The following is a 22904-nucleotide window of genomic DNA, read 5'->3' on the forward strand; positions in this document are numbered from 1 at the left end:
GTTCTAAAGGTCTTATAGGGGACCTAGGTGGCGCTGTGGGCTAAACCACTGAGCCTAGGGCTTGCTGATCAGAAGGTCGGCGGTTCGAATCCCTGTGACGGGGTGAGCTCCCGTTGCTTGGTCCCAGCTCCTGCCAACCTAGCAGTTCGAAAGCACATCAAAATGCAAGTAGATAAATAGGAACCGCTATAGCGGGAAGGTAAACGGCGTTTCCATGTGCTGCTCTGGTTTGCCAGAAGCGGCTTTGTCATGCTGGCCACAAGACCTGGAAGCTATACGCCGGCTCCCTCGGCCAATAATGCGAGATGAGCGCGCAACCCCAGAGTCGGTCACGACTGGACCTAATGGTCAGGGGTCCCTTTACCTTTAAAGGTCTTATAGTCGGTCTTTCCACTGGCTTACCTCAAACTTTGTCTTGTGCTCCTTCTACTAAGGTGCAAAATACCCAGAATTATATAGACAAAAAGGTTGGGCGTAACTATTTATTCCCCCCAACGTACGGTATGCTTGAAATTGAATTCTCAGTGGGAAGCTGGAATTAGAGTTTATAGGCAGCTGAGACTGTAAAATTAAGAAGTCCGACAATAAGATGGAAAAATGGATAGAAATGAAGCATCCTTCTCCTTTCCTCATAGGGGAAAAACTTACACTTTGCCTCCTCTACTCTTGACAGAAACGAAAGGGAGGAAACCAAGGACTGATCAGGATACCGCCCTGAGATCTCAAGTTATAGGGCGGTATATAAATTCAATAAATAAATAAAATGAATAAATCTAGGCTACTGGGCAGGTCCACACTATATGTTTGAAGTGCATCCAACAGAAATGGAAATCTCATGCTTTCCCCAGATAATCCTGGGAACTGTAGTTTCCCCCCAGACTCACAAACCCCAATACCAATAACAAACTACAGTTCCCATGATTCTCTTGGAGAAAGTCATGTGCTGTAAAATGTGCATTGTATAGGCTTTAAATGTATTATCAATGAAGCTGCATGTGCAGAGGTGCTGCAATGGATAGGAGATGAAACTGGTCACTGGTTATAGGTGGAAGAGAGCCTAAAACTGGGCTGCACAATGACTTTGAAATAGAGCACATACAACCCGCAGATGTGAAGTTGACAGGGGCAGGTTTTAATTAGGGTGCTAAACAAGATTGTGTAGCACACAGGGACCACAAATGGGTCAATTCTGAGCATAGTTTAATTCTTAATTCCTGTTCCCAGAGAACTCCGGGAATTGCATCTCTGTGAAGGAATTAGGGGTCCTGCCCACCTAGCAGTTCGAAAGCACATCAAAGTGCAAGTAGATAAATAGGGACCGCTCCGGCGGGAAGGTAAACGGCGTTTCCGTGCGCTGCTCTGGTTCGCCAGAAGCAGCTTTGTCATGCTGGCCACATGACCCGGAAGCTGTCTGCGGACAAATGCTGGCTCCCTCGGCCTATAGAGCGAGATGAGCGCCGCAACCCCAGAGTCGGACACGACTGGACCTGATGGTCAGGGGCCCCTTTACCTTTTAAGCAATTCTCAGCACCCTTAACAAGCTACATCTCCCAGGATTCTTTGAGGGAAGCCATGACTATTTAAAGTGGTATGATACTGCTTTAAATGAATGGTGCAGAAGTGGCCTAGTTCTATACTCTCATCCTACTCTGATTAACCCCTCTTCCCTCACTCAGTCTGGCTCCCCTCCCCTCATTAACCCAGTTCATATGTTAATTGTGTGAAAGTTGTCCTACATAATTACACTCAGGATTATAAAGGAAATTAAAGGTGTACTAAAGCAGGACAACAAAAGGGAAAGGGGAAAAAACCCTGAAGAAATTATCTGTGCACTCTTCACTGTGAAAATGAAAAGCACACCTTGCCTGAACTGACTTTTTGCAGGGAGTCCAAAGACAAATAGTAATGACAGGAGACAACATTCTAGGCTTTACTAACAGTCAAATAATAACAAATTATCATGTCCAGGTGACATCTACCTGAAAGTTTTAAATAACACAGATATTAAACTGCTGATTTTCTGATGTCTCAAATCACTCACATTTATGCGTGAAACTCCCTCAGCTCCCTCAACACACAGCACACATTTAGAAATATGGCTATAGTTCTCAATAACCACCACAACAATGAATCCACAAACAAAATGTAGTGATCTGACCATTTTGGGTTTGAATTCAGAACATCCTATTATTATGGCTTGGAAGCAAGAATCCACCCTTGGATTTCTTTATTAATTTCTGATAGAATACACTGAGAAGAAGCTATCAGAAAACAGCATTTTTCTTTCCTTCAAAATGTATACACTTACATTAGAATTCTGGGGGGGGGATGAAAACTGGGAAATACAAGCTAGCTGTTCCTTCAAAGACAACTCCAGCCATGAGGTTCTAAAATGCAAGAGTGCACCTTGCTAATGCAGCTGGACAGCTCATCAAATGGTTAATGTAGGATGCCTTACCATTTGACGCAGCTACCAGCCTTTAGCATGGGACTCGGGTGGCGCTGTGGTCTAAACCACTGAGCTTGCTGATCAGAAGGTCAGCAGTTCGAATCCCTGCGACGGAGTGAGCTTCCATTGTTCGGTCCCTGCTTCTGCCAACCTAGCAGCTCGAAAGCACGTCAAAGTGCAAGTAGATAAACAGGTACCACTCCGGTGGGAAGGTAAACAGCGTTTCCGTGCGCTGCTCTGGTTCGCCAGAAGTGGTTTAGTCATGCTGGACACATGACCCAGAAGCTGTCTGCGGACAAATGCCAGCTCCCTCGGCCTATAGAGCAAGATGAGCACGCAACTCCAGAGTCGTCCGCGACTGGACCAGATGGTCCGGGGTCCCTTTACCTTTACCAGCCTTTAGCACATGTTAAAATTCACAGCAGGGGGGATGACAACTCCCTCCCGCTTTTTAATCAATATTGAGAATCACTTCTTGAGTCCACTATCTGTACAGATCTGTTCATGAAACTTGCCTTCAGCTTCTGGAACTGGGAACAAAATGCTGCTGGTTCCCCTTTGGTGACTTTAAACAATCTACTTGACCTAAAACCTGCTTGACACTGCCTCTCAAAGAACTAGAGATGTAAGGATTCCTAGAAATCTAGTGCTGAATATTTTCTTCAAGGCTTTCTCCAAAGGGCTGACATTCAGAGTACTAAACAACTTGCAACCCTCAAAATGGGGGAAGTGAGGGGGAGGGGAGAGAGAGAGAGAGAGAGAGAGAGAGAGAGAGAGAGAGAGAGAGAGAGAGAGAGAGAGAGAGAGAGAGAGAATGACCTTCCACCCATGCCTTCTCTGTCTCATTTGGTAGAAGTCTCAGAAAGGCAACCGTAACAATATTCCCTCCCCATGCAATCTGCTAGGTGACAAGCAGTATTCATTTGCTGCTTGGTCAGTCTAAAATGCTTCCATCTGCGGAACCTTATCCAACTGCTTCTCGTCTGGGAGTGAGATACGCTTCCATGAAAAAAGATGAGATATGCTTCCATAAAAACAACTGGTATCTTCCCATAATGGCTTGATAATTGGCAATTTGGAAAGCCAAAGCTGCTGAAGAATAAACTTTCCTCCTAATCATGTCCAGTTCTCTGCCCTCCTTATCTATACAAGCCAAGTAAATTATATGCCCTTCATGGCCTCTACCACTAATGAGTTAGCTGGGGGATGAGTAAATAGAAAAGAACCCTATGCTGGGTCTTATACATATATTATTTTTTATCTTTCTCCTAGCAGCAGAAGCTGGCACTAGAATCTCCCACAGACGCGAAGCCGCATCCAAGAGACCCAGCATTACAAACAAAGGCAAAGCTAGAAGACCCATAAATTCCAAATTGAGGTTCTAAATAAGAATCAAATGCTTTCAGTAAATGGGGAGGCGTTCCTGATTGCAGGGGTTCCCCATCACGTGGAAACTCACACTTAGGTTTCCCTCTTGCATATATCCCCGCATATGCATGCATATACCGGGGACAGGACCAGTGGTGCAGAGTCCATTTGTGCAATGAATGCAGAAAAGAGGGCTTTGGGGTGCTGGTGTTCAAAGCAACCCTCCGATTCCAAATGAGACCTAGTTTCCACTGCTAATGTCAACATCACAGACTCTCTTTACTTCTAAATTACTAAACATCCGAATGCTATGTCTGCTTTGGAACAAAGAAACGTTGCAATGGTAATCCACACTCTCATAACCTACAGCGTTGATTATTGCAACAGAGTCTATGTGGGGCTGTCCTTGAACCAACAACAGTGGACGCTTGGGTTGTGAACATGATCTGTGTAGGAGGCACGTTCGCAACCCGCAGCGTTTGCAACCTGTGTCTGCGCGGGTCGCGATACAGCACTTCTGCGCATGCGCAAAGTGCAATTTAGTGCTTCTGCGCATGCACGCACGCCGAAACCCGGACATAACCCGTTCCAGTACTTCCGGGTTCAGTGCAGAGCGCAACCTGAAAAGACGCAACCTGAAGCGGGTGTCACCTGAGGTATGGCTGTACTTTAATTTTATGTTCCAATAAATTATAGAATATGTGACACTGTAAACATTTTACAGTAACTGTAACTGCTTACAGTACTGTAACATTACAGTTACAGAACAGTTAACTTTAAAGCTTTATATATTTCTACTCCAGTGGCACACCCAAGAGATTTGCAGCATAAAGAAGAAAACACACAGAAAAAATATCATGGACACTAACCAGACTAAAATGCAAGAGAGAAGTGAAGGCGGGGGGCGTGGATTAAACAAAGGCTTGCCTAAGGAAAAAAAAAATTCTTCAAATAGGCCAGGGGCAGGAGATAAAAACGGCATGGCATGGAATGCTACAGCTTATGAACAACAAGAGAGAAGACCTTGTTCCTTTTTTCTACCAACTGTGTCCAGATGGTGGTAGGAAATATACAGGAGGTACTCCTGCTGATCACAGTGGATGGACCAGAATACATGGTAGGAGATAATCCTTATATTTGTTGGTTGCCTCATACTGAAACTTCCAGGTGACATATAAGGAAGCCGATTAAAACAACCAAATACAAGCTATTAACAGATGCACCAGCCAATCACAACACCCCAGCTGCAACCCCAGCACAATATATATCTATAAATGTGTGTGTGTGTGCGCGCTTATATATACAGTATATGTGTGTGTGTATGTACAGTATATGCTTTAAAGCAGGTGACTCAGCACAGCCCTGCTTTGCTTCGGTGGGGGTGGGATTGCTCCAGCAGTGTTGGCGGCAAGGGCTGGGCTGGTACTTGGGCATGCCTGCCCACCCCAAGTGAATGTTACCTTAAATAGGATTAAAGTTTCAGTGTGCTTGCTCACATCCAGTTAATGACTAAGTCCAAACAACAGTTTTCAAATCTCAACCCTTTGCGCTTCCACACCCAATTTAAGGTGCTGGTGCTTACTTTTAAACCCCTAAATGGCTAGCAACCTGGATATGTGACCCAAATCAGCCTACAAAGCAAAGAGCCTTTTCTGTGGTGGCATGTGAACAATATATATATTCTGCCAATTTTCTAGTCTCTCCAGTGCCAGATTAAATCCTTTTAGATGGAATTTTAGTCAGAATTGATTCTTCAGTTCCCTTGTGTTTTAGACTTCCTTTTAATTTGTGACTCCTTTAGGGGCGCGCATGCACACACACACACACGCTCTACATATATTGTGCAGATTGTTTCCCTGGTTTCTTGTACACCACTCTGGAAACTTCTGATGAAGGGTGGTTAAGAAATATATTAAGTGAATAGATAAGACCGCTTCCCTGTCTTAAGATGGAAAGGAGAGGTACAGCTTCTTGTCATCAGAATACTGTTGACAGCAAACGTAAGCCAATAGCCTCCAGCAGCTTCAAGTAGATACTAACCAGCATGATAAGACAGAACTCTGCAGAACCCCATTATAAGTGGCCAGCATGGAGACAGGACTTAGGTAGCCGACAAATTACGTGCAAGTTTTATTCCGCCAGTCTTTTGTGTACTTTAATTTTGCTGACTGTGGATTTGTTTTATCTGCTTTTAGTTGAATGCTCTTTGGTTTTAATTGAAAGGAGCTGAAAAAGCCCCTACGCTACACACACACACATTCCACATTCGGGAAAAGAGTAGCATATATTCAGTACCTGAGGTATGTAAAAGAGACCCAGAAGATTGGCCACAGCAGTAGAGATCCCAGAACCAGTTGCTCCCACCACTGCGATCGTGGAGGGAATGTGCTCTGAGCAATTGCAGAACTCATCCAGATTCAGAGAGTCTATCTTGTTCTGGGCCACAAAACTCAGCGTGGCTTCCAGGGCTTTGGAGACCGTGTTGCAGGTATCAAATATGCTGTATCCAAGGGTCATGTTGGGAAGAAGCGTTGGGCTGTTGTTAATTTCCTCAATGGCAAAGATCATTGCCTGAAGCCAACGGAAACCACGAAAATTATACCTACGAAAAAGAGGGGGGAAATTAAAATAATGACAACAGGCTTGAAGGTGGGTGGAAAGAGTGAAGAACAAGTGTCTGAGTAAACTAAGAAGCATGGTCAAAGTCCATCTTTCCATCAAAAAGCTATGATTCTATTCATTTCAAAGAAGTAAACTCAAAACTGCAGAACAACTAGCCATTTCATACATGCTGAAACAGACAACAGACCAAGATTAATTTTGATAGTGACAGGCGAGGTGTGTAACTTTGTTGATTCTTCTGGACCTCTCAATGTTTTTTTTTTAAATGCCTATTGACCAAGGTATCCTTCTGGAACAGCTTCTTAGGCAGACATCCCCAAACTGGGCCCTCCAGCTGTTTTGGGACTACAATTCCCATCATCCCTGACCACTGGTCCTGTTAGCTAGGGATGACGGGAGTTGTAGTCCCAAAACAGCTGGAGGGCCGAGTTTGGAAATGCCCGTTCTTAAGGATAGCACTTGCAGGGGGAGGGCAAGCACTGCATTGCCATGGTTCTAGTCATTTTGGGGAAGTAGGTTCCAAAAGATAGGCAAAAAACTATTATTCTTCCCATTAGGAGTTATCCTAGCCACCTGGACCCCTAGTCAATCCAAACAATTATTTGCATAAAGAGGAACTTTTGTGATGGTGCTAAAACCAATCGGCTTCAAGCCCTCCAATTACTGACCTCCACGAGTCACTAACAGAATGCAGGGCAACAGCACCCACATCTGTGGAGAGCTCTCAGAGTCAGGCCAGTAATAGCAAGGTAGTTCTAACCTCCTCCACCCTCCCTCAGTGCTCCGAATGCACTATGCTCAAATTTTGCCTACTGTGGGAGCAAAGGAGGAGGTGATTATGTATTTATTACCGTGTCTGATAAATTTGCATGCCCTGAAATGAAGTTTCACAGGTGATCTGTAGTTTCTTTGCCCACCACTGTGCTATATCAGTGGTGGATGAAGAAACTTTCAGCCTATACATCTGCAGGGACAAGAATTGCAAAAGAGTTTGGGTGCCTGCACTAGCTACTGAAATGTACATTCACTATTTTTTTCAAGAGCTACAGATCAGCTGTAAAACTTCATTTCAAGGCATGCAAACTTATCAGACACCGTTCTGATTGTTCACAAAGCCGGGTGGGGGTGGGAAGCAGGGAAATAATAATTCCATTTATAGTCTTATGTCCCCCGTGGCTCTTTCGTAGGCTGCAATCTTTCCTTTTTTTCACATCAGTCTTGCTGGAGAGTCTTAGCAGAAGCCAACACCCTAATCGTAGCCACTGGCTACGAAGTTGTTATTTTTATGGAGGCTCCCTCTAAGGGTCGATTCCAACAGTTCCTGGGCAGAAACTAAAATGCATTCATTTATTAAACGTATATTAGGATTGCAGCCTTAGAAAGCTGGGCCACTTAAATAACAACAGAACAAGGCTTTAGGCTGCTTAGCAATATAGCGCTTAGTTTGAACTTGGTGGGTAGCAGGCTTTGGGCATGAGCGACTGTTAACACATTTTCATTTGGGCTCACCTTATGCATTCAACGGATTCTGGTCTAGATTTCAGATCCTGGTGTTTAGCAGCCACTCCAAAATGAATGGGGAACAGCCCCCCAAGAATAATGTCTCCTTTCTTCTGTGCCCTTTGATTCGGTCCATAGGCAGAGGTATTCCAAGTAAACGCAAAGAGGAGCAAACAGAAACTATAAAAAGTCATCGTTCCTCCTTTTCACGAGGGACAGAGGTTGCAAACTTCAAAATGGCTACACAAGAGGAGTAGGCCTAATAACCTTCAACAAGCCTTTTCACTTCTGAACACTGCACACTGCGGATCTGGTGGGGATGCCTGGTGTACGGTAAGCCACAGGGTAGCAGCCATAGTTCCACCATCTCCTCAGTGGTCTTCTCCATTGCAATTGACCCAATCCAGCAGTTTCTTGCTTCCTTAGAGCTTGTCGCTTGTTAGACGGAGCCCATCTTCAAGACCCCCTAAAAAGAAAACGGAGATGTAAAAAGGTTATCTCAGGTGCACTCTGAGCTGTCCTTAGACTGTGCCTCTTCCCCACTACCATCGCCTTAAAAATAAGGGATGCACTATGCCAAGGCTTCCCAAATCGTGGTCCATGGCCCACCAGTGGTTTGGGAGCATCATTTGGGTGGTCTGTGGCATGTCAACATTCAACATTCATATTGATTTTCAACTGTATTTTTTTCTTGCTTCTTGCTTCTTCTGTTGTATTTTATTGTATTGCAATTTGAATTCAATACAGTGGTACCTCGGGTTACAAACACCTCAGGTTACAAACACTTCGGGTTACAGACTTTGCTAACCCGGAAGTAATACCTCGAGTTAAGAACTTTACCTCAGGATAAGAACAGAAATAATGCAGCAGCGGCAGCGGGAGGCCCCATTAGCTAAAGTGGTACCTCAGGTTAAGAACCGTTTCAGTTTAAGAACGGACCTCCGGAACGAATTAAGTTCGTAACCAGAGGTACCACTGTATAAGATGAGAAGCAATGAAACCACAGTTAAAAATCACACAGCACCAAGCACAGCATATTGCTATTTCTGTAACAGGCAGAAAGATCAGCAAGTGACCCATCAATTTTAAAGGGGTACATGAGAAAAAAAAGGTTTGGAATTGGAAACCACTGCACTACGCATCTTACAGATTCATTCAGTTTCCTTTCTCATGAGTCTTTTGATAATATACAGCAAATGGTTTTAAAGGTCCGTAAGTTATTTTGCGGTGGGGGAAAGCAAATCATCAGTAACAATAACAGAGCCCCTTACGCCTGTCAACAAAATCACCCCCCATGCTATACAGAGATCATATCTCTGATCTCAAAGTTCTTCATTATTTTGCTGTTAAACATATTTATAGGCTACCTACAGTGCAAAACACTTCAGGCAGCCCACATGTTAAAAGTGACAAGGAGCAAATGCAATGCAATGGATTTTTTTAAATCGCAGAAACAGCAAGGCAAGGCAAATAAATAAAATTCAACAGAACAACACAGCCTGAACACAACAAAACCTGTACACAACCCTATTGGAAAGCCTGGACAAAGAGGAGGGCCTGGCACAGAAAAAACACAACATGTGGGGACAGGCTAGAAGGGGCATTTCGCATAAGTGGTGCCACAACCACTATAGCACTCTCCCCAGTCAGCACTTGTCAAGTTTGGGAGAGTGGGGATGTTGGATGTTGATTGGAGTTGTAGATAAATGTAGTGTTTGGACACGTTTGTGTGGTAAAAGGTGGCTTTTTCAGGTTCAGGGCTTTAAAGCTTAGCCACCAGCTCCATGAATAATTTGTACATGACCCTCCAACCCTTGCTGTGTTTGGCCTCAAAACATCTCTAGGATGTTGGTCATCAGACTCATCACTACTATGATTGTGGAACCGAGGCAGAGAGAAAGTGCCTTGCCAAGGCCATGCAACCAGTTCATGACAAACCCAAGTCCAGTCATGGCACATCACCACATTCTCTGCCATTCCAACCCTAATCATGGTCGCTCCTTAGAAGAAGATGAACAATCTGAAACAAGTAGACCTGCACAAAGAGTAAATAATCATACTGTAATCATAATCATAATTAAAATAGCCTTCTTCTTTTTACAGCTCAAAAGGGGCATACACAAGCATCATGATTCTAAAAATCTCAAACAACAAAGCAAAAATATATACATCAATAAAAAGCAACAAACCATTGGGGGGGGGAGAACTGCCTCCATCACCTGCACTTTCTTTCTCAGCTACCAAATATCCTACATTTTCCTTACAACAGGATTAATTGAGGGTGTGATGGACACAGCTAGATTCAATAGTTGTCTACTGAATTCACCTGCAAGCTGATTTGAGAGCAGGTTGATCACATGATCACTTTACATAAAATAAGATGGTGGGGGCCTAGGGATGTTGCCCCTCCAATTCCTCAGAGGACATGGTTCCCAGACCCCTCACCACCCTGGTAACACCCGCCTTTGGACACGCATTTCTAAAGTGTGGTCTGAAGATCAAGAGACCACCACCTTACTGAAGTTGAGCAGGTCAAGGTATGGTTGGTGCCTGGAGAGATGATGGTCTGGGAACCACATGTAAGCTGGCTTGGGTCCCAAGGTGGGAGAAAGGCAGAATATAAACTAATTCCTGTGCACTTCCTCCTCAAGTAAGAATGTGGCCAATGGCCCATCTAGTCCAGCATCCTGTTCTCACGGTGGCCAACCAGCTGTCTTTCTGAAACCTGCAAGCTGGATTCAAAGCACCAGAGCACTCTTCCCTCTGCACTCTTCCAGCAACTGGTATGCATAAGCACAGTTTAGCTATGGGCTGTGCAAAAAAGTCCTTTCTTTTATCTGTCCTGAATCCTCATACATTCAGTTTCATTGCAGGTCCATGAGCTCTATGAGAGACAGAAAACACCTCTTCTCTATCCATTTTCCCCATGCATAATTTCATAAACTTCTATTATGTTGTTTCTTGCTTGCTTTTTATCTAAACTAACAAGTCCCAAATCCTGCAACCTTTCTTTAATAGGTCACCCGCTTGATCATTTTGGCTGCCCTTTTCTGAACCTTTCTCAACTTTGCAATATCCTTCTTGAGGTGACCAGAACTGTATACACTAGTATTCCAAATGCATTCACAGAATCATAGAATTGTAGAGTTGGAAAGGACCATGAGGGTCATCTAGTCCAACCCCCTATAATGCAGGAATCTTTCACCCAAGATGAGTCTTGAACCCACAGCCCTGAGATGAAGAGTCTCATGCTCTACCAACTGAGCTATCTGTTCACACCATAGATTTGTATAACGGCATTATGATATTGGCAGTTTTATTTTTCAATTCATTTCCCAAGGATCCCTGGTATGGAATCTGCCTTTTTCATGGCCAATGTACACTGGGTTGGCATCTTCATTAAACTATCTACTATGACCAGCGTTGGAAATTCGCCAGGCACATTGTGCACCTTGCAATCGGCCACTTGCAACCAAGTGAAGAAGCAACAGGTGCCAGGATGCAACTGGAGGTGCCTGGCTGCAGATCCTTGGATCTTGGTTGTTTTCAAACACTAGCAACACATCCTCTAGAATTCTATTCATTATATTTTATCGGCACAGAATGAATTTCAGGAACCAAAAAGTTGTACTGAAAAATACAACTTTCAAGCCATCCGGCCCCAAAATGGCAACTAGGCATTCCGTTTTCACAACTGCAAACCTGGTTTAAGGAGCCATTGGCGCCTAGCTTATACATCTGAGTTTCAAACACTGACTATGACCCTCACGTCTTACTCCTGGTCTGTCACTGCAAGTTCAGACCCCATGAGCATATACGTGAAATTGAAATATATATTTTTGCCCCAACGTGCATCATTTTACACTCGTTTACATGTAGCCAGACAGTCCTGCAAAGAAAGGAGTAAGAATGTTGTTGAATAGGTGGGGCAGGTCAAAGGATCCTAGACTCAGCCCCTTCCCCCAGCAGACAAATCCACAATAGCTCTGAGCAGCAGAGAGCATAGGTCTGAAAGCAGAAACAGTACAGCATACCGGTAGCAACTTTAATTCTTCTAATTGCAGCCCGCATCAATGATTTGTTAATACCCGACTCTACCCGGGTTCCTAACTAATGGACAGTAATGAGGGCAGCCCTGCTTAAGCACATGATGTCCCTAAAAATAATTTTTGGAAGTGTTTTAAAAAAAATGCAACCCAAAATATATTGGTTACACTTTCTCTCTGTGAAGGTGATCTTTCTGCACAAGCTGGAATGCGCAAACACCTCGGGTCACCCTTCAGTGATCATCAGCCAGCTCACCTCCCTGCCAAGTCCACGGCAACACACGTTCCATCTCCGGGACGACGGTGTGACTTTTGGAGGCTCTATGCCTCATTTAGCCCTGGTAATGGCCTAATTGGGTTGGAAAAATGCAGGGGCAGGAGTGCGATTAAAAAACCAGCTTTGCGGTGCCTATTTCAGCCGTTGGAAAGGAAGGGAAGAAAGCAAAGAAGAACAAACTTCAACAAAAGGCTTTCTACTCTGAGCACTTAATAGTACATCTTTGCTTTTAATGAAGGCCGATGCTACCTGTTAACACTGAGCATTATCCCTGAAAGTATAAAGAGGGACAGTAAAAACACACACACATCATTTCTGTAAAGGTCTGTGCATGATTCACTCTCTGCAGTTCCGTAAAACACACACACACACACACACACACAAAACCTACTCCACCCCCTTTCAAACCCAAAGGCTTTGCCTTCAGCTCTCTGAGTAGACTGTAGTTATTGTAGAGTTAATAGATGATTTTACTTGGGAGGAAAGAAAGTGACACAGGGAAATTCGAGTGACGAACCCCGCCATCTCATTCAAAAGACATCAGTTCGGGCAGTTCCACTACTATGCACTTTTCACGCTTCTTTTTTTTACACGAATCCATTAAAATATGTGGTCCTTGATAACGTTTCGCTGGTTAATTGCACAAATAGTGCTTATTCCTGCTATAATTCCTCCCCTATTTTACAAATGTTTTAAAACGTCACGTTTTATCAATGCTCCAAGGCCTCTAAAATTACTGCTAAAAGCAAGTTTTTGTTTTTTTAAAAGCACAAACAGATATCCTAATGTTGCATGTTCCTAATTGGAACGTGCAAGTGTTACAAAAGACGAGGGTTGACATCTTAAAAACATAACATTTTAGGATTTATTTCTGAGTAAGCATCCACAAGTGTGTTGTTTGGTCCGATTATTTGGAAGTAGCAAAGAAAAAAATAAAACAAGTTAAGAGTTGTTTATGCTTTCCTCCCATGCCTAGTTTAGCAACTGCTAATTTAGACCAACAATAAAGCTCTAGTATGTGACATTTCTAAACTTACATTAGACAACATTTTAAGCCACTTTAGCTTCAGCCCCCAAGTCATACAGGTATAGGATTGCACCATAAATATTCCAGCAGGGGGAGAGTTGGGAATGAAGGGCCACTCCATCAACTACTAGGCTGACAGACCAACTGCCTTTTGACTCCTCCCCAATCTGAGCTGTTTCCATTCAAGCTGCTGTTTAAGGAACTATGTAACTTTAAGAACTGGTGCCTATGTTTGCTTGTTTTGATTTTCATTCCCCATCCCTTTCCCCCCTGTCTATTATATTGTAAGTGTGGAAGGACTGCCTTTTGTTGAAGTTGTTGCTTTTATTGTTGCTATTGGTGTTGAACTGGGAGACTTTTTGGCTTAAAACCAGGGTGATAGATAGATAAATGCGTTAAAGATAATGTTGCACAATCGATGTTTTCAAAACCACTGCTGGCATTTCTCAATTAAATGAACCACCATATATATTAATCCTACTATTAATTTGGGATTCTAGGGAGGTATTTACATAATTTATTAGTGTTACATTTTGGAAACAGCTAAGCTTAAGGTAGTGTGAACAAACTGGTTTTTGCAAGATTATCAAAACTGTTACCAGCTATGAAAATGCTTGGAGGGGAGAAAGTGACTTATAGGACATAGTAATTTCAGTATGGAGATCAATCATACAGAATGAATAAGGAACCGAACCCAATGTGTTTTGACTATAATGTACACAATTTTAGCTTAAGGCATGATCCCCAGAATGTAACCCCTGTGTAAATTGCAGGCTTACTATACAAATTCTACAATTCTATGATTCTATGCAAGGAACTTTAAAAACAATCTATAACACAGATGCCTTTCCTCCCCTCAAAAGGTAAAAAGTTTTTTTTATAAATTACTGAAAATGCTAGGAGTAAAGTAGATAACAGGTGCTCAGTGTAATAATAATGAGCAACTGCTGTATACCACTCTGATATTTAATGAGAAGAGCGTATAAATACTTTTTATTTGCAAATTAATTAAATTGTGTCAAAATTAATTATTTTTCTTTATTGTACTCATAAAGCTTTACGTAATAAGTTTTGATTAAGACTGGTATTAAGTTAAAATATTTCTGCACACCACCAACATGCATTTCATCTTAGTAACTAGCTCTTCTGTAAGTTCCAATAGAGCATTTGTTTTAAAATATAGATTCCTGCCCATATCCATTCCCCTGTGTGTGTTTTTAAACTTAATTTCACTAAAGCAAGTTTTTCCCCTTATGTCAGCACTATGAGAGTTGCACCTGTGTTTGTGTCATTAGACCCAGATGAGTTCAAATGCTAACGCTGTTATACTGTGGGAGATACTGCAGTGAAGCAGAACATGCCCAGGTTGATTTTTGGATAATAAGCTTGAGGCTGCACTGTCAGCAAACAGAAAATCTTGTTTTGACTCAAAAGCTAAGTGGAATAAAGACAGAACGCACCGGAATTGAATTAGGGCACAGAAAGGAGCCTACCGGTACTTTTCATATGGTTTGAAAATTGGCAACAAGTAGTTACTAGAGGAAAAAGAATTGGTGAGAAGGAGGAAAAGGTTTCTCTTCTCTGTCTGTTGCCCCCACTGCTGCCCCTCTAATTCAGATAGCTGATTGCAAGTGTTGTTCCTTTACTCTCAACAGTTCTTAGTGCCACATTCTGTATTATGCATTTGAAGCACAGTTAAAGCTCATGACTTCACACAAAGAATCCTGTAATTCCTGCCCTCCCCAGACCTACAATTCCCAGAACCCTTTACAAGCTATAGTTCCCAGGATTCTTTGTCATGTGCTTTAACTGTGCATTTGCTGTGTTTCAAATGTAAGGTGTGAATCTACCCATTGAGCGTGTCCCGCAGAAGGAAGCCAAGAGAGCAAGGGGTCTAGGAACAAAGTCTTATGAGAAATGGCTGGAAGAGTAAGGTAAAGGGACCCCTGACCGTTAAGTTCAGTCACGGACGACTCTGGGGTTGCGGCGCTCATTTCGCTTTACTGGCCTTGGGAGCTGGCGTTTGTCTGCAGACAGCCGCTTCTTAGTCTTCTGAACCAGAGCAGAGCATGGAAATGCTGTTTACCTTCCCGCCGGAGCGGTACCTATTTATCTACTTGCACTTTGACGTGCTTTCAAACGCTAGGTTGGCAGGAGTAGGGACTGAGCAACGGGAGCTCACCCCATTGTGGGGATTCGAACCGCCAACCTTCTGATCACAAGTAAGTATGTTTAATTTGGGAAGCTGGAGATTTAAGGGGACGCCTGAGTCTTCAAATATCTGAAGGGCTACGTCATGTAGAAGATGGAGCAGACTTGCTCTCTGTTTCCCCAGAGAACGAGAACAATGTGTAGGAATTGTAGGAGGAATAGATTAGGCTAAAGATTAGGAGACATTTCCTAACAGGAAAATCTGTTCACCAAGCTGCCTTAGGGGTTTCTTGGCCATCTGTCAGGGATGATGTAGCTGTGGATCCCGCACTGCACTGAGCAGAGGGGTGGGCCATAATACCTCCAGGGTCCCTTTTAACTCTCTGGCTATATTGGCTACAATGCGTCCACAGGAAATCCAGCAGGGGAAAATTCTGGCTGTTGTGTGCCTTCCTACCATCTCCAAAAAGACATTAACTTCTTCTTTTTTTGTATCAACAAACACATAACTTCTTGTCCTTCTCTCACACGTATGTGAAATATTGAATTTAGAGGAAATGAAGCATTATTTGGATCTGGAAAGTACCAAAACCAGATTGCTCTAAACCAGATTGCTTTTAATACAGATTAATAGTTGTCTTCCTTTCCTGTCACTGTGTGTTGACCCCTTAATTATTTAATTATTTGATTAATTATCACCTTGCTTCATGGGTACCTGCTTCTGAACTTTCTTTAAATATGACAGCCAGCAGTGCACACAGTATTCTGGAATCTCTTCCCTCATCAAGCACACTGTGTTACCACAGTCCAAAATGGCTTTTGTCGGGTTGTAGCAGATGGTAATCTATTGTACGTATAAGCTTTTGGCCACCCTCATGTGATGCTTAAACTATTTTAAGGGCTGCTGAAGATCTCTTGTCTATATGGCAGAAGTCCTTTGAATGATTAGCCGTCACACTTGCCTAGCCCATTTAGAGAAAAACATATATTGACACAAATAGTTGGCTTATTTCTACTTATCCATTCTATCTGCTCATTCATTATTCCCATGAAATTATTTCTTTAGCTGCTTAAGCAGACCTACACAAATTCATCCATCAACTAAACTGGAATAAGTACCTCTGGGCTTTTGACATAGCAGGATACCAGGCAGCATAAAGGTTCTGTCCACCAAGGTGTCTATGAATTTCAGGAATGCCCAGATCCCAATTCACTAAGGATTACTCATCTGCTCCACTTAAATGAATAGGAATGTCATGTTCTTAAGCAGATCCCCTTTATTCAATGCAGCTCATGCACAATAATTTCCAGGTGGATTGTGCTCACTAAATCCTCTCATTGTTTTTAAAATGACCAAAACCATATTTTGCATATGTGAAGTTAAAATTTCAGTGCTAGAACGCCTGGTTTCACCAATTGTGCCATTATAACCTTTGTTCCAAGTTTAATTTCCCTGTTAAATACTATGTTTAAATCATTCAGATCTTGACACTAAGAATAATAATAATAATAATAAACCACCCTTCAAAGATCACAGGGTGGTTTACAGTATAAGAACACAACACTTCATATGACAACAACAACAACAACAACAACAACAACAACAACAACAACAACAACAACAACAAGTAATAACCCCAAATGATCTGCAATATAGGTAAAGAAGAACAAGTCTTGTTGAAGAACCAGCAGCATGGCTTCCTCAACAGTAAGTCTTGTCTAACAAATATTTTAGAGGTGGGTGGGTTTTTTTAGAGTGTCAATGAACATATGAATGGGGTGATCCAGAAGACACTTTATCCTTAGGCTTTCATAAAGTTTTTGACCAAGTCCCTCCTCAAAGGCTCCTGTGTAAGCTTAGTTATCATGGGATATGAGAACAGACCCTCTTATGGATTAGTAACTGGTAAAAGAACGGGAAGCAACAAATAGGAATACAGTAGATGGTAAGTTCTCTCAGTGGATGAATGTAAGAAGTGGGTTCACCCAAGGATGGGTTTTGGGACCTGGGCTGTTTAATTTGTTTGTAACTGATCTAGAATTAAAGATGAACAGCAAGGTGGCAGAGTTTGCTGATGGCATTGCTTCTCTTGCCCTCTTCCTGGCTCTGACTATGCACCGGCTTCTGACCCCTCTGGTCCTTATTTGATGTTCTGGATGGAATGTGACCTCTACGTACCTTGGATTACATATTTATTTCTGACCTACTTGAATGGACAGCCCACTTCCTAACACGTAGAACCTGACATCATACAGTCTATCCCTACTGTGGCCTGACAATGACTTCCGCTGGCCATGGGCCAAGCTAGTCAGTGGTGAGATCTCAAAGGAAGAATCCTTTTTAAATAAAAAATGAAATTAAAAATTCCTGCAGACGGTGAAACCACTTGTTCCCCAAAACCGCTATGCAAAGCAGGTGTTGATGGTGAAGAGGGGCACATATGTTTGTGTGCACTTGAGGAAAAAACAATAACGTGGATGCCTCTGTGCAGGGCGGGGGGGGGGGAGAAAGACACATGGACAGTAAGAGCACCTTGCATAAAATGAGAGAGGGAAAGAATCTGATTTGCCAGGGTGCGCAAGAAAATATTTTGTTTAAGGAGAGATATATGCCTCTGTTGGGTGCACTTCTTGAGGCAATTTAGAAAGAACATTGTCTCACTACATACTTTGGGGGGCTGGATACCTATGATATTATCTCCCATTTAGTTATTTAAACATTTTTACAAGCTAGCTAAATCAACAAGCCCGTAAAAATCCCTAGCCCCAAAGAATATTTACTGGCTTACCTCGGCCACACAGGCTTAATTGCGACTTTAAAGCAATTGCTGAAAAATTGACACACATCATTTGCTCAGCCAAGGGGAGTTGGGGTGGGTAATTTAGATTGCTACACTGTGTAGCATCACTTCATAGTCCTGCTTTTCCCTTATGTAGGGTCAGTGTTTCTCAAACTTGGGTTCCCAGCTGTTGCTGGACTACAACTCCCATCACCTCCGACCACTGGTCCTGCTAGCTAGGGATGATGGGAACTGTAGTTCAACAGCAGCTGGGGACCCAAGTTTCTTCAGTTGTGTGTGTGGGGGGGGGATCTCTAAATTGTGGACAATCTTGGCTATCAGACTGAAAAAGATAACTACCCATCTGTGCTCTGCAGGCATGAACTATGTAGAAGTGATTCAGGGGCAAATATCAATGCAAAAGTTAAGGCTGTTGCTAGGCATTACTACGTAAGCCTCTGCGTAGTAACTTGTGCCTCTCTGCTCTCCTTTTTAAATGTTATGTTCATTATATAACAAAAAACCCAAAGGAACCGCTTTTCTGCCTGAGTGTCTGAAAAAACAATTCTTACTCACTACAGGCAACCAAGTTCAATGGCACTTTCCCCCACATGTGCACGTGATTGTAGCTTGCGGAGCTCCCAAGCATGCTCCACTGAAACGAACTCTGTCCCGAGCAGATCCTTTTTATTTCAATGCAGCTCCTGCAAGAGACCTTCCTTGCTGCATTGTGCCCACTAAACCCTCTACTGTAATTTGGTTTTGTGTGTTTTTTTTAAACCCGGCAACAACCCGGAGCCTGAAATGTATTTCACATGCCCTCATTTGCCAGAACACTTAATTTCACAAATTGTGCCAATCTCATCGTTGCTGCAAACCTCGCTGAAAACTGGCCCTGAGTTAATCATTCTAATCAACAGTTACCTTTTCTCACTTTGATCCACACATGATTTACAGGACACAAAACACAACCAGGGAGAGCTGCAGGACCCACATCACCCCTGTTAGGTCAGCAGCCCAATCCTAAACAGGCTTGCAGTAAGAGCTGCTTCTCAACAGTGGAACGGACTCCCTTGGAAGGTGATGGACTCTACTTCCCTGGAGGTTTTTTAAATCAGAGGCTGAATCATAGAGTTGGAAGGGGTCACGGGAGTCATCTAGCCCAACCCCCTGCAATGCAGGAATCGTTTGCCCAACATGGGACTTGAACCCACGACCCCGTCTCATGCTTTACCAAGTGAGTTGAGTGGCCATCTGTCATGTATTACCGAGATTCCTACATTGCAGTGGGCTGGATTAGATGACCCTCGCGGGTCCCTTTCCAACCCTACAATTCTATGATTCTGTGACCCAGCGATTTTTAGGAACCTGAGGTTGCCACTGCTGGACACAGAAGGCCTTGCTTCCCAGGGTGGGGCTGTCCTATGAATATGAAGGGACCATAGGAGCCAACTCCTAGCCCCCCCCCAATAAAATATTTGGGGGGGGGGCTGGGCCCATCCATTGCCATTCAAATTGTGTGTGTCATGTGATCGATTATGCGAGGCGGGGCTTACTTGCCCCCACCAATATTTTATTCAAGTTGGCACCCCTGGAAGGGGCCGCACAAGGAAATCCTAAGCTTGTTGACTCGGCATCGAGACTCGCTTCGTTTCGACGGGGTTTGCTCTGAAGGAAATGCACTATAGGCTCGCAACCCAAGTTCCCACTCTAGACCCCACTTCTAAATCCACTTCTAAACTGAGACGTGGTCAGATAACGAGGTTTTTTGTTGTTAATAAATAAATAAATAAATAATAAAAAATAATAAAAAATAAATAAATAAATAAATAAATAAATAAAGCACACAAACCCGAAAGGCTCCTTCACGAGCCCAGCGCACAGCCGCCTCAAAACCGGGCACAAACTTGCCCGCTTGCTGGGTCGGTGTGTGCATGGTAAGAAGAAGCACCCAAAATGCCCCCCTCCCAAGACACCCCCAGGTGAAAGCAGCACCACCCCCAAAGAAAGCGACACACTCCCACCCTCGCTCCGTCCCCCGCGCGCCCAGTACCAGAATTTCTCACGGAGAAGAAGAAGCGCGCTCCGGAATCCGCAGCGCCCGCAGGGAAACTTTCCCGCCGCTTCCCGAGCAGCGACGACGACGACGACGCGCAACTCGGCGCGCTCGGCCGACCGTCTGTCTTCTAATCGCCCCGCGAAGACGCGCAGGACCAGCCCACCGGCAGCGCCGCGCACCGCGCGCCCAGGGCGAGCCCACCTGCCGGCGAGCCGCTTCCCCTCAGCGAAAGGCGCCCGGCCTCCTCCATGGCGAGCCCGCTATGACCTTGCGAGGTAGACGGGGCAGCCGCGGGGCTTCCCTCAGCCGCCGTCCGTCCGTCCGTCCGCCTCCGGAGAGGGAGAGAGAGGGAGGGGGCGAGGGAGAGACGGAGGGCCGCGCTGGAGATACCCCGTCGGGGAAGCGCCAAGTCGGCGTAGTAGGGCGCTGAGGCCGCGGCGCTGCAGTGCCGTCCAGGGCGCGCCGATGGCTCTGGCGCTCCACCCTCGAGGGGAAGGGGGCGGAAGGCGGCCCGGGGTCTGCGAGGGAAGAGCTCGCCAGCAGCGGGCGGAGCGGGGTTGGCGGGGGGGCCTCCGTAAGCGGCCTCGTCTTGGTAGCAGAAGTCCTGCTCTCAATACCCCCAGGTATGCCTTGCACGCGCCAGGTCATTCACGGATCTCTTCACAAGCGGTGGGCGCCATTTCTGAAACCAGGAACAAAATAAGCCATGCTGCAAGGTAGCCAACGGGCCGACCTCTCCGTATTACAGTATTCCAAATTCGAGGAGCTTCTGTGCGTTGAGAACTTTCCGAAATATATCCTAGGTAATGAGCAGCAGGAGAGCCATTTCCTTAAAGGCAACTGGAGGCCCCTGGCAGCCTTTCTGGAGGATAATTCGTAGAATCGTAGGGTTGGGAGGGACCCTGAGGGTCATATGTTCCAACCCCCTGCAATGCAGGAATCTCAGGTAGATCCATCTCTGACAGGTAGAATCATAGAATCATAACATCTTGGAGTTGGAAGGGAACGCTAGGGTCATCTAGCCCAACCCAAGTCAGGAATCTTTTGCCCAATGTAGGGCTCGAACCATTGGCGGACCTTGGGGGTCTTAAATACAGCACCTCTCGCCTTCCATTCAAAATCTACTTAAGGATTCAGGGCACAGGTCCACAGGAAAAAAACACCTGCATATAAATTGCATATGCTAATGTCTATCTGCAGGTGCCTCTGGGGAAATAAGGTGGTGGGTGGTGCGCTCCCCGAAATCCACCTCTGCTCAAACCCATGACCCTGAGATTAAGAGCCTTGTGCTCCACCAACTGAGCTGTTGTTGGACTACAACTCCCACCATCCATGACCACTAGCCCTGCTAGCTAGGGATGCTGAGTGTTGTTGTGGTGCAACAAAAGCTGGGGGACCCAAGGTCAAGAAGTGCGGTCTGAGGCCTGTGGCACTTTAAATGCTAACAGATTTATTATGGTACGCAGCCCCAGCCAACATCACCAGTGGCCAGGGATTATGAAGATTTTATTCCAACATCATATGAAGAGCACTACATTGGCTACCCCTCAGTTAGGTCCACCGCTGCATGAATGAAGTAGTGTGTATGTGTATACAGTCAATTAAAGCTATGTTTTATACATAACACAAGTTGCAGAGAAGTTGGTTGAGAGTTTAAGGTGTCACGACACCATCATTTTTGCTGCAACAGATGGGCATGGGTTGTTGTTTCTTGTTGTTTAGTCGTTTCGTCGTGTCCGACTCTTCTTGACCCCATGGACCATAGCACGCCAGGCACTCCTGTCTTCCACTGCCTCCTGCAGTTTGGTCAAACTCATGTTGGTAGCTTCGAGAACACTGTCCAACCATCTCGTCCTCTGTCGTCCCCTTCTCCTTGTGCCCTCCATCTTTCCCAACATCAGGGTCTTTTCCAGGGAGTCTTCTCTTCTCATGAGGTGACAAAGTATTGGAGCCTCAGCTTCATGATCTGTCCTTCCAGTGAGCACTCAGGGCTGATTTCCTTCAGAATGGATAGGTTTGAACTTCTTGCAGTCCATGGGACTCTCAAGAGTCTCTTCCAGCACCATAATTCAAAACCATCAATTCTTCGGCGATCAGCCTTCTTTATGGGCATGGGTACTCCTCCGAAAACTCTTGCCGCTATCCCAGTTTTGCTATGTTAATCAGCACCCATTGTGGGACAGGAAAGCACTGTCTCTGTCCAAGCTTTTATGTACAGAACACAACTTCTTGATGAATTCTAATTCAGCTGTTTCGCACCAAATTCACCCTTTGAAATCATTTTCCAATTTTCACATCAGCCGTGGGGTATCCTGGGAGACTGAAATCTTCCCCCACTGGTTTATTGATCTTAACATTTCTGATGGCAGAATTACTACGTCATACATTATTTTGCATACATCTGGATCAGTTTGTCCTATATAGAAAGCAGGAGTGCATTGCCAGGAGGTGTAAGCATTTTGCCAAACTTGAAGGATAAGCAAGTGAGGGAGCATGTGGGCCACATCTGGCTTGTGGAAGAATTTCACCCGGCCTTTGAGTTGTCCCTTTCTCTCCCCCCCCAATCCATTACACTCCTAGACTGTTAGTATTATGACCACCATACGGGAGGGGGTTCAAAAATCT

General features: G+C 44.4%; 1 protein-coding gene across 3 annotated transcripts in view; it reads right to left on the minus strand.

Moving 5' to 3' along the window:
* Nucleotides 1-20618, minus strand: part of CASR (calcium sensing receptor) — a 48666-nt gene extending 28048 nt beyond the window's left edge. The window contains exons 1-3 of one of the 3 annotated variants that reach the window (XM_060269212.1): nucleotides 20481-20618; nucleotides 7949-8405; nucleotides 6113-6419 (exon numbers count right to left, since the gene is read on the minus strand). In XM_060269212.1, the coding sequence (XP_060125195.1) occupies nucleotides 6113-6419; nucleotides 7949-8133 (492 nt within the window). In that variant the 5' untranslated portion in view covers nucleotides 8134-8405; nucleotides 20481-20618. Of the gene's footprint in view, nucleotides 1-6112; nucleotides 6420-7948; nucleotides 8406-20273 lie in introns of all 3 variants that reach the window. The other 2 variants (XM_060269211.1, XM_060269210.1) reach the window with 2 other exon arrangements.
* Nucleotides 20619-22904: the final 2286 nt, after the last annotated feature.

This window comes from Zootoca vivipara, chromosome 16 (assembly GCF_963506605.1).
Source record: "Zootoca vivipara chromosome 16, rZooViv1.1, whole genome shotgun sequence".
Lineage (NCBI taxonomy): Eukaryota > Metazoa > Chordata > Lepidosauria > Squamata > Lacertidae > Zootoca > Zootoca vivipara.